We start from the raw sequence: 11,811 nt of genomic DNA, 5'->3' as shown, positions 1-11,811 counted from the left end.
GAGAGGCAGTCGGTGACAACGCAGCGGAGCGGCTAGGGCGACTTCCACGAGGACGACACGGTCTCGTAGAAGGACGGTGCGACAGACATGGCCCGCGGCGGGGCATCCCCACGGCCCGCCACGCGTCCGCTCGGCCCACCCACTTGGACGACACGTCGTGGAGCCGCATCCCACGCGATATCTCCCCAATGCATCGTCGACGGCGGCCTGCACAGCGGCGGCAGCATCCGGGCTCGGCTCCTTCCGCGAGTGAGGGGATTCGGATCGCGATTGTGCTTGTTTACACACGTGGCGATCATTTTACAACCGGATTGAAAATACCATCCTACCGAGTGTATTTGATTGGAGACAAGTATAATACGAATGTAAAATATTACAGGGGTGGCATAAAAACTACATTTCAAACAGGGTCTTATATTTAATCACGGAGAAAGTATTTAGGAACGGAGGGAGTAGTACACATACACTATGCTATGGTTTAGCCCAACTTCCCATTCCCCAGCCCACCTATGACTCAGCCCAACTTCCAGGAATCGAGCCAGCACGCAGCTCGCGCTTCGTCCAGGTCCCGCCCACTCCTCTCGTCAGTTCAGCGCTCGTTCGCGGCCAGCTAGGAAACGCGCCGCCGCCCCGCCGCCCCTATCATAGGCAGCGTCAACCTCCTCCGCCCGTTCTCGGCTCGCCCTCGTGCACGCAGGCGCTCCTCAGCGCGCGCGTGGACGGCAGCCGGCAGGAGTCTCGCAGCATCGCAGGCGCCGGACGGCAGTGGCAACAGTCATTGGCTGCAGCGCTTTGGTTGGCTGGCAGAAGCGGAGGCGCCGGCCGGCCGGAGATAGGGTTCGTCTCGCGCAGCCGCACGCCGCCAAGCCCAGTGACGTAGTGAGGAGGCCGCGACCCATCGCCGCATCCAGCGCATCCGCTGTCGGAGGGCCAAGACGCAAAGGTTTAATCCCCAATTGTTTGCCTCTGTTACTCTGTAGTTCTATTGCTTTTTTTAATATAGTTTAGTGTTGATTACTGTTTGTCTGCTACTTCATGTAATTTTAATTGACCTAGTGTCAGTTACAATTTCCTTACAGATTTGGAAATGAAGAGGAAGACTGTGAATATGCATGATTTTTATGCAAGCAGTTCAGTTATTCCTCCCCCTGCTGGTGTCGAACCTGGAATTGCCCCTGCTAATGTGACTGCAAATCCCCTTCCCTTAATTGCTGCGAGCACAATCCCTCCTCCTGAAGCTGAACCCCCAAATGAGGAGAGCAATGGTACCACATCTGATGAGAGTACGAACCAACCAAGGCAGCCTATACTAGAAATTCATCCAAGTCAACTTATTCACGATCCAGGACATACAATACCATTAGAAGATTATGAAAGGGCAAAGCATGGTAAAATTCGACTAACTGCATCATTGGATTGTATGAGGTATCTCATAGCACAAGGGGAAGCTTTCCGTGGGCATGACGAATCCTCCACTTCCATCAACATGGGCAATTTCAGGGAGTTATTGGACTGGTATAAGGACAAGAAGGAAGATGTGAAGGAGACATTTTATAAGGGGGCAGGAGATGCACAAATGGTTTGTTCGGACATCCAAAAGGATCTTGCTGCATGTTGTGCAATAGAGGTAACCAAAGTTATTAAGAATGAAATTGGAGAGAAGAAGTTCTCGATACTTATTGATGAGGTTAGAGATTGCTCAATAAAAGAGCAAATGGCAGTGATTGTGAGGTAACACATGCCATTTTTTTAGTGTTGTTTTTAAAATACTAATAATGTTCACTAATCTGATTTCTTGATGCATGTAGATTTCTTGATGAGCACGGGGAGCTCCAGGAAATATTTCTTGCAGTTAAGCACCTCACTGATTGTACATCTGCTGGAAAGAAGCTTTGGTTGATGTGTTGGACTATCATGGTTTGCAAATTTCTAGGCTACCTGGACAGGGTTATGATGGGGCTTCAAATATGAGAGGGGAATTCAATGATTTGCAAAAAATGGTTAGAGTTGAAGCTCCATATTCATTTTATGTCCGTTGCTTTGCTCACCAGTTGCAGTTGGTGGTCGCCAGTGCTGCTCAATGTTGGTAGAGGCTAGGGTTCTACCAGGTCTCGGACGTAGGTTGTAGGGGTGGAAGTGCGGGCTGCGAGGTTGGGACGCCGGCGCCGGCGGTTGGGCGCCGTCGCGGCGTGAGAGAGAGAGAGAGAGAGGCGGCTAGGGTTTGGGGCTCTCGTCTCCTGAGGGAGACGACAACAGAATATACTATTTATTGTCTGATTAATATCGAAGGGGTACATGTGTTTATAAAGGAGGACAGCCTCCACTAAACCCTAGATAACTTGGACTCTAACTTGGACTCTAATATAACTTGGACTTCTAAGATAGGTAAGATAACTTGGGCTAAGCCCGTAATTAACCCTGCCCATTGGGCCTCCTCCGTTGGTACGTTGTACCGGTCATAACATCTCTCCCCGCCTTCTCAAACAGCTCGTCCTCGAGCTGAACATCTGGAAACTGCTGGCGGAAATCGTCGAGCTTCTCCCAAGTCGCTACTCCTCTGGCAGGCCGGTCCATTGTACCAAGACATGCCAGACGCCGCGACGCTCCTGCGCCTGTAGCACCTTCGCCACCTGTGCGGAAGTTGGAAGGAGGCGGCCATCCGAAGTAGGAGGAAGGGCCGGTGTCGCTGCAGGAGGGTCCCCGCGGTAGGCCTTCAGTAAGCCGACATGGAAGACATCGTGGAGGCGAGAACCAGCTGGCAGCTCCACGCGGTATGCGAGTGTGCCGACACGCTCCAGCACACGAAAGGGACCAGCGTAGCGAGGTCCCAATTTGCGCTTGGAGCGCGGGTCCAGAGACTGCGTGGTCCTGTGGAGGAGGCGCAGCCACACCCAATCGCCCACCGCGAACTCCACCTCGCGATGATGAGCATCGTAGTACTTCCGAGCCAGCTGCTGTGCTTGGAGAAGACGCTGGCGTGCCTCAGCCAGAATGTCGTCGCGGGTGCGGAGTAAGTCGCCCGCCGTCTCGGACCGAGCCGTCCCAGGCTCGTAAGGGAGCATCGCCGGAGGTGGGCGCCCGTAGACCACCTCGAAAGGCGTGGTGCGCAGGGCGGAGTGATAGGAGGTATTGTAGCAGTACTCCGCCCACGCCAACCAGTCCACCCAAGCTCGTGGACGATCACCAGTAACACAGCGCAGGTACATGGCGATCACCTTGTTGACCACCTCGGATTGGCCGTCTGTCTGAGGGTGGAATGTCGTGCTCATGCGGAGCTTCACGCCCGCCAGTCGAAAGAGATCCCGCCAGACATGTCCCGTGAACACGGGATCACGATCGCTGACGATGGACGAGGAAAACCGTGGAGGCGGACGATGCCGTCGAAGAAGGCCCGTGCCACGGAGGCGGCTGTATATGGATGACCCAGGGCGATGAAGTGCGCGTACTTGGAGAAGCGGTCAACCACCGTGAGGATGACGGACTTGCCGCCCACCTTGGGAAGGCCCTCGATGAAGTCCATGGAAATATCCGTCCACACTTGGGAGGGTACGTCCAGCGGCTGCAGTAGACCCGCGGGTCGTAGTGTCTCCGTCTTGTTCCACTGGCACGTCACGCACGACCGCACCCAGTTGCGGACCATCGCGCCATCACCGGGGATGTAAAAATCAGCACGGAGACGATGGAGAGTCTTCTGCACGCCCTCGTGCCCTGCAGAGTGCGCCAAGGTCAGGACCTGTTGGCGCAGGTCGCCATGGTCGGGCACGAAGATGCGGCGGCCATGTAGGAGTAGCCCCTCGTCCAAGCGCCAGAGCGCGTCCAACTCGCCGGCGTCAAGGCGCTGGCGCAGGCCCTGGGCGTCCACGGCCGTCGAAGTTGCCCGGCGAATGTCGTTGATGAAGGCGAAAGATGGCCCGGAGCGAATGCACATGATAGTGCCAGCCATGGCGACGTCCTCCGCGACATCCTCAGTGTCGCGGCGGGACAAGGCGTCGGCGACCGTGTTGAGACGGCCGGGGCGGTACTCAACGGTGAAGTCGAAGCCAAAGAGCTTGCTGATCCACTGGTGTTGCAGAACTGTGGAGAGGCGCTGGTCCAGCAAGAACTTGAGGTTGTAGTGGTCCGTGCGCACACGGAATGACCGGCCCCAAAGATAAGGCCGCCAGTGGCGTACCGCCTGAACCAGCCCAATAAGCTCGCGCTCGTAGGCCGCGAGCTTGTGATGGGGAGCGGCGAAGGGGCGACTGAAGAAGGCGAGCGGTCCCTCGTCCTGGTGAAGGACGGCGCCGAAGCCGATGCCAGAGGCGTCGTAGTCCACGATGAAGGGCATATCAAAGTCCGGCATCTGGAGGACGGGTCCCGTCGTGAGCGCCCGTTGGAGAGCCTCGAATGCCGTAGTCGCCTCCTGGTCCCAGGAGAAGGCGTCGCGTTGAAGGAGACGCGTCAGTGGCGCGGCGATGAGGCCGAAGTCCCGGGTGTACTTCCGGTAGTAGCCGGCGAGGCCCAAGAAGCCGCGGAGCGCTCGCGGTGACCGCGGGATCGGCCACGCGGCGACGGCGGCGACCTTGTCCGCGTCCATCGCTACCCCGTCCGCCGAGATGACGTGCCCCAGGTACGCGACGGAGGTCGTGCCGAACGAGCACTTCGAGCGCTTGAGGTGAAGACGATGCGCTCGAAGCTCGTTGAAGATGATGGCCACATGTTGTAGATGCTCCGCCCAAGATGCACTGTAGATGAGAATGTCATCAAAGAAAACAAGCACAAAGCGGCGCAAGTATGGGCTGAGCACGTCGTTCATCAGGGCCTGGAAGGTCGCCGGCGCGTTGGAGAGGCCGAACGGCATCACCAGGAACTCGAAGTGGCCATGGTGAGTGCGGAATGCCGTCTTCTCGATGTCGTCAGGGTGCATGCGCACCTGATGGTAGCCCGAGCGAAGGTCGAGCTTGGTGAAGAAGCGCGCTCCGTGTAGCTCGTCCAAGAGCTCATCCACGACTGGGATGGGGAACTTGTCCTTGGACGTCAGGGCGTTGAGGGCGCGGTAGTCGATGCAGAAGCGCCATGTGCCGTCGGACTTGCGCACAAGGAGCACCGGGGCGGAGAACGGCGATGTCGAAATCCGGATGATGCCCTGCGCGAGCATGACCGCCACCTGATGCTCGAGCTCGTCTTTCTGCAGTTGAGGGTACCGGTGCGGACTCACGGCTACAGGTGCCGTGTCCGGCAGCAGGTGGATGCGGTGGTCACAGGGCCGCACGGGAGGGAGGCCCTGTGGCTCGTCGAAGATGTCGCTGTGCTGCTGCAGGAGGTCGGCCAGGAGGGGATGCGCCTCGTCCAGTGCGGACGCCATCAACTGGAGCTGTGGAGTCACGGCGCCGGAGCCGCCGATGCCTGTCCACTGAACGCGGCAGCCGCCCTCGCGCCAGAAGATGAGGGACAGCACATCGAGGTCCTTCAGGATGGGGCCGAGAGTGGACAGGAAGTCGATGCCGAGGATGAAGTCGTAGCAGCCCAGGTCGATGCCGACGCAGTCGATGGAGAACGGCTCATCGCCGATGAGGACGGGAACCTGCCGCGCCACCCCCTGGCAAGCAAGGCGGTCCCCGTTGGCGACGGTGATGCTGAACTTCTCCGAGCCCGTCGGTTGGAGTGCGAGGCGACGCATGGCGTCCCCGGACATGAAGTTGTGCGTCGAACCCGTGTCCACGAGAGCGGTTAGACGCTCCCCGTTGATCGTCAACGGAAGCAACATCGTCTTTGCCGTCTTGATGCCAGCCATGGCATGAAGGGAGACGACGAAGGCGGTCGCGTCGACCGGCCCGTAGGTCGTGACGTCGGCCTCAGAGAGTGTGGTGGCGTCGAGCTCCGCGGTGAGGGCCTCCACCTCCGCGTCGTCGACGGTCTCCAAGTAGAACAGGCGGGCGCACGTATGACCCGGCGCATACGGCTCGTCGCAGTTGAAGCACAGGCCCTTGCGGCGCCGCTCGAGCTGCTCGGCCGACGTCAAGCGTCGGAAGGTGCATGTCGGCGCGGGGGCAGCCGCCGTAGCGGCCGGCAGGGCGGGGCGTGTCGGGGTGGCGGCCGCCAGGGCGGGGCGGGTCGGGGAACGCGTGCCGCAGCTCGGGAACGCCTGCTGCAGGGCGTTGGCGCGCTGCTCGTACGCGCGTGCGTAATACATGGCCGTCTGCAGGTCCTAGGGGTCGCGCATCTCGACGTCGATGCGGATGTGGTCGGGAAGGCCGCCGACGAAGAGCTCGGCGCGTTAGTGAGCCGTGACGTCAGGCGCATGGCAGGCCAACGTCTGGAAGCGGTCGGCGAAGTCCTGCACCGAGGTGGTGAAGGGAAGGCGACCGAGCTCGGCCAAGCGGCTCCCACGTATGGGGGGGCCGAACCGGAGGAGACACAGGTCGCGAAAGCGCTCCCATGAAGGCATCCCGCCCTCGTCCTGCTCGAGGGCGTAGTACCAAGTCTGGGCGGCGCCATGGAGGTGGTAGGAGGCGATCCACGTGCGGTCGGACGCCATGGTCCGCTGCCCCTGAAAAACTGGTCGCACTGATTGAGCCAGTGCACGGGGTCGACGGTGCCGTCGTAGGTGGCGAACTCCAGCTTGGTGAAGCGGGGTGGCTGCTGCACGTGTGGCGAGGCCGCGTAGGTGCCCTCGTGACGGCCCAGCGCGGCGGAAGGAGAGTGTTGCGGCACCACGGAGCTCCCGGCGTACGAATCAGTGTACCCGCCGAACCCCCCGAAGGTGGGGGCGGGTGGCTGCAACACCGTCGGCTGTAGTGGCGCCGTCGTGTAGGGCGGCGTGTCCATCCACGTCGGTAGCGGGGACGGCGACGGCGGCCACCGGACCTGGGTGATCGGCAGGCCCTGGGGCACGACAGTCGCCGGGGGCGGTGGCGCGAAGGGCGCCGCCGACGGAGGCGGTGGTGGCGGGGTTGCGTACGGAGCCTGGAGGAGAGTCCGGAGGTTCAAGACCGCCAGGTTGAGGTCGCGGATCGCCGAGGACATCTCCGCCGGGGAGAGGACGGGGGCGGGTTCGGCCGCTAGGGCCGCGGGACCGGAGGCGGCCGGACCTGAGGTGGCCGGCAGCGTTGAGTGGTGCGGCGGCGGGGGCTGCTGTGAGGTGGCGGGAAGGTCTTACAAACTCATCGAACCCAAGCTACCTGATACCAAATTGGTAGAGGCTAGGGTTCTACCAGGTCTCGGACGTAGGTTGTAGGGGTGGAAGTGCGGGCTGCGAGGTTGGGGACGCCGGCGCCGGCGGTTGGGCGCCGTCGCGGCGTGAGAGAGAGAGAGAGAGAGAGAGAGAGAGGCGGCTAGGGTTTGGGGCTCTCATCTCCTGAGGGAGACGACAACAGAATATACTGTTTATTGTCTGATTAATATCGAAGGAGTACATGTGTTTATAAAGGAGGACAGCCTCCAGTAAACCCTAGATAACTTGGACTCTAACTTGGACTCTAATATAACTTGGACTTCTAAGATAGGTAAGATAACTTGGGCTAAGCCCGTAACTAACCCTGCCCATTGGGCCTCCTCCGTTGGTACGTTGTACCGGTCATAACAAATGTAGTCCTGCTATTGCTCATTTCTTCAACTATTTTCCCTTGATGTGACTCGGGTTTGTTCATCTTGCAATAGGAAAGATGTATTACTTGCTAAACATCAAGACGAATTGTTAGATTTTATAGAGAATGAAAAGATTTCAGCCGGAACCGGGTTGCATCAAGAATATAGCATAACAAGACCAGGAGATACTCGTTGGGGCTCATATCTCAGAACCTTGCTTCGTATATTCACAATGTGGAATTACGTGGTGGATTTGCTAGGTATTGTAGTGGTTGATCCTCGGGAACACACATGTCAAGGTGGAGCTTCAAATTTGCTTATTAAGATGGAATGCTTTGAACTTGAGTTCATCATGTTGTTCTTAATAAACTTGTTGAGCACCACAAATCATCTATCACAAGCTTTGGAAAGGAAGAATCAAAATGTTGTTGAAGCCATGCGTTTGATCATGGATGTGAAAGAAAGCTTGCAAGACATGAGGGACAATGGGTGGGAGTCTTTAGTCAACCAAACCAAGAACTTTTGTGAGGCACATGACATTGATGTGCCAAATATGGATGATCTTGTTGGAGCTATGGGTCAATCTGTTCGATCTAAGAATAAGGTGACTCAACTTCACTATTACAAGGTTAGCATATTCAATGTTGCCATTGATGCAACTGTCACAGAGATGGATCATCGATTCAATGAAGTTTCCACCGAGTTATTGGATTGTATGTCTTGTCTTAATCCAACAAAAAACTTCTCAAAGTTTAATGTTGAAAAACTTATTTGGCTTGCTGAAATTTATGCTGAAGACTTTACAGAAGCTGACCGGTTGTTGCTAAGAGGTGACCTCCCAAGATTCCTTAAGAACATTAGGAGAAGTGAGGACTTTAATGGATGCCGAGATGTGTCCACACTTGCTCGATTGATGGTTCAAACAACAAAACACACGTCTTTCCAGTTGGTATATCGCCTCCTTGAGTTGGCACTGATTCTTCGTGTGGCAAATACATTTGTTGAGCAAATATTTTCGGCAATGAAGACCATCAAGAGAGATTTGCACACTAAGCTATCAAATGAATGGCTAAATGATTTAATGGTATGCTATTGCGAAAAAGAGATATTCAGAAGCATTCATGATGATCAAATCATGATAGAATTCCCGAAAATGAGGGATCGTAAAGGACATTTGCGTGATGAGTTTAATGTGATTTCTTAAAGGTATATGTCAGCTTTACTAGTGTTAATAGTCAACATTGGATGCCTTAATATTGTATCAATAATAATTGTGCTAATTTGGACAGATGGCTTGTGGCTGGTCACTTGGGCATACATTTTTATATTTTGGTTTGGAGGTGTTCTACCATAGCATTAGTAAGAAGCGACACTGTATCATTGTTTTGGTCTTTTAGTTGTTGCTTCTCTAGTACTTTATGTATTTGTGTGTGAATTGTATCAAACTTTGTGGTATGGTCAAACATGTTACTAGTATTGGTCTTAGAAGACTTCATGTCATTTTGAGCACATTTTTGGCAGATATTGGTTGTTTAAATTGGCAATACTAAATTAGTTAAAGTGTTGATATTTTTCAAAAAATCTAGCAAAATTCCAGCAAGTTCCCAATAGTAATATGAGAAATTTTGAGCTTATTGGGGCGAAAGGATTAGCAAATAATGGCTATTTTGCTAGGCAGGTTCAAAATTTGTTTTTCCCCCAAAAAAAATCAAGTAAATACCACATCTTACCAGTAGTTCTGGGAATTTTGAGCTTATTTGGACAAAAGGATGGGCAGAATGTGGCTGTTTTGCTTGACATATCCAAATTTTAGTGTAAAATTTGATATTTTTCAAAAGATCCAGAAACGTTTCAGTAATACTACATGTCTCGTGTAGTAATCTGGGAAATTTTGAGCTTATTTGTGTTAGGAAAGCAACTTATCTGTATTGAAGGCCCAAGGGGCATATATATTACACATGACTTGAGGTGCAAGGAAAGTAAACATAGACTAATAAGGACTCCTAGACTAATACTAATAGACTAATAAGGACTCCTAGACTAATACTAATAATTCCTAACACCCCCCCCCCTCAAAAGCAAAGTCTATGCAATAGCATTGCATTTGAAGAAGTGTAATACTAAAAAACAATGATAATCCAAATCCGCGTCTTGAGAGTGTCGTCGTAGCATGAAGAGTCTTCAAAACTTGTCGAGTCGCCGAAGAAGAGAACGAAGAGATGGCACATCAGATGTATACACCACATCTCTTGAAGATACAAGATAAGTATCAAGAGAAGATGGGTTGTCAAAAGAAGATGGCACATCAAGAGAATAAAGCATTGTGCAGAAAATCATAGTCCACGGTGAAAGAAGCTCGGCGGATAAGGCACGATGGACGTAGATCGACAATGCAAAAGAAGTCCAGAAAATCCTATAGAAAACAACAAGGACAAGTAGGCCACAAAAGTTGCATAGAAAGAATCAGGACCGGAGAAAGGCTGACGGACTAAGGTATGGTGAACTCGCATGGCAGGAGAAAACACAAAATATCAACGGATTTGGTGGACGCAGCGGAAAATATAGAAAAACTAGAAAACACACACTAGATTAGGGATGATGGCAGCGGAAGAGAAAAAATAATATCATGGCGAAGGGAATAGCAGTAGCACGCAAGCTAGACGTGCGGGAGCAGAACATGCAATCGGGAGCTAGGCAGTACACGCCACGACAAGGTAGCATGCAGCAGCAAGCAACACATGTGTAGCAGAGGCAGCGGTGGCCAATAGCATCATGTAGCAACATGAGCAGCACCACGTAGCAGTAGTTTTTTTTGTTTTGCTATTTTGAAAAAAAATTTAAGAATCACGTCGGGACAGGAGAATCCGGCGAAAAGACGGGATCCAGCAGGGCGGTGGCTCGATCTGGCGGGATTAGGCGGCGGTAGCGACGGGGATGGGATCCAGCAGGGTGCCCGTGCCTTGATCTGGCGGGATCAGGTAGCGATGGGGACTGCAGCCAGCAGGGCGCCCGTGCCTCAGGTAGCGATGGGGACGGGAGCTAGTGCCCGCGCCTCAGGTAGCAATGGGGACGGGAGCCAGCGCCCGCGCCTCGATCTGCGGGATCAGGTAGCGATCTGGCGGGATCAACGTTGGCCCGCGCTTGGTGTGACGAGAGGCGGCGGCGATATCCAGTACCCACGAGCGACGCGGCAGGGGGTTGATGTTGACGCGATGGATCCAGTAGGTTGCCTCGATCTGGCAGGCAGCCAGGAGAGGCGGTAGAGAGATCCACGCAGCCAGGAGCAACGCGAGCGGGACTCAGATGCCAGATGGACGAGACGGATGGCGACTGCGGGGAGACGAGATTGGATCGAAGCACCAGTTGCGCGTGCGAGAAAAAAAACCTAACACTCTAATACCATGTTAGGAAAGCAACTTATCTGTATTGAAGGCCCAAGGGGCATATATATTACACATGACTTGAGGTGCAAGGAAAGTAAACATAGACTAACACTAGTAGAAAAAGGACCTATTGTCCCGGTTCGTGAGGGCCATTTGTCCCGGTTTTTGAACCGGGACTAAAGTGTCGGTACTAATGCCCTAAACCTTTAGTCCCGGTTCTTGCATAAACCGGGACAGATGGGCCTCCACGTGGCCGGTGCGGCGAGCCCAGGCAGGAGGCCCTTTGGTCCCGGTTGGTGGCACCAACCGGGACCAATAGGCATCCACGCGTCAGCATCTCAGGTGCTGGGTTTTTTTTTGAAAGGGGGGAGGGTTTGGGGGTTTTGGGGGGTTAATTTAGGTGTTTCATATATTGTGTTAGCATGCTAATTAATAGATAGAAGTGTCCTTTCTTATCTCCGTGCTTGGTCGACGCTACGTACTATACGTATCGAGAGGACTAGACACACTAGCTAGTTAAGCAAATGAAGGAAACAGAAGATCGTCATGAACAAATGCATACAAAGAGAAGTGATATCGACCATCTCTCCTTCTCTCAGAGATTGGTTGAACAACAAGTTCTCATATATCTATCCGACGCTACTGGCTACATATATACAATATAAGTATCTTTTACAATATAATCTCCTAATTAAAATTGAACGCATCAAGGTCCACATAGTATTCTCCGTCTTTAGCGATCACGTGGTCAAGAAAGAATGCCGCCAATTCCTCTTGAATTCCTCGCATACGATCTGGTGCTAGGAGTTCATCTCGCATCCGAAATATCTAATTTGAAGAAGGGGGTCAATACATATATATG

At 53.7% G+C, this 11,811-nt stretch overlaps 2 protein-coding genes across 2 annotated transcripts; both read left to right on the top strand.

Annotated features, from left to right (window-relative positions):
* Positions 1-720: 720 nt before the first annotated feature.
* LOC123397567 lies at positions 721-2,047 on the top strand. The gene is made up of 3 exons (XM_045092100.1): positions 721-943; positions 1,080-1,731; positions 1,809-2,047. The coding sequence occupies exons 2-3, from the start codon at positions 1,088-1,090 to the stop codon at positions 1,969-1,971; spliced, it is 807 nt and encodes a 268-aa protein (XP_044948035.1). The 5' UTR covers positions 721-943; positions 1,080-1,087; the 3' UTR covers positions 1,972-2,047.
* Positions 2,048-7,710: 5,663 nt separating this feature from the next.
* On the top strand, positions 7,711-9,434 carry LOC123397566. Its single transcript, XM_045092099.1, has 2 exons — positions 7,711-8,772; positions 8,856-9,434. Exon 1 carries the CDS (start codon positions 7,799-7,801, stop codon positions 8,768-8,770), a length of 972 nt encoding a protein of 323 aa, XP_044948034.1. The 5' UTR covers positions 7,711-7,798; the 3' UTR covers positions 8,771-8,772; positions 8,856-9,434.
* Positions 9,435-11,811: the final 2,377 nt, after the last annotated feature.

The sequence above is a fragment of the Hordeum vulgare genome, chromosome 5H, assembly GCF_904849725.1.
Source record: "Hordeum vulgare subsp. vulgare chromosome 5H, MorexV3_pseudomolecules_assembly, whole genome shotgun sequence".
NCBI lineage: Eukaryota > Viridiplantae > Streptophyta > Magnoliopsida > Poales > Poaceae > Hordeum > Hordeum vulgare.
Note: the sequence above shows the minus strand (reverse complement) of the source record. Positions and strands in the feature narration are given on the sequence as shown.

Excerpts from the sequence above, each read along its gene's own strand:
- LOC123397567 (XM_045092100.1), top strand. The coding sequence starts at position 1,088 with ATGAAGAGGAAGACTGTGAATATGCATGATTTTTATGCAAGCAGTTCA. Across the intron at positions 1,732-1,808 it reads CAAATGGCAGTGATTGTGAG|ATTTCTTGATGAGCACGGGG; the intron begins GTAACACATGCC and ends TGATGCATGTAG.
- LOC123397566 (XM_045092099.1), top strand. The coding sequence starts at position 7,799 with ATGTGGAATTACGTGGTGGATTTGCTAGGTATTGTAGTGGTTGATCCT.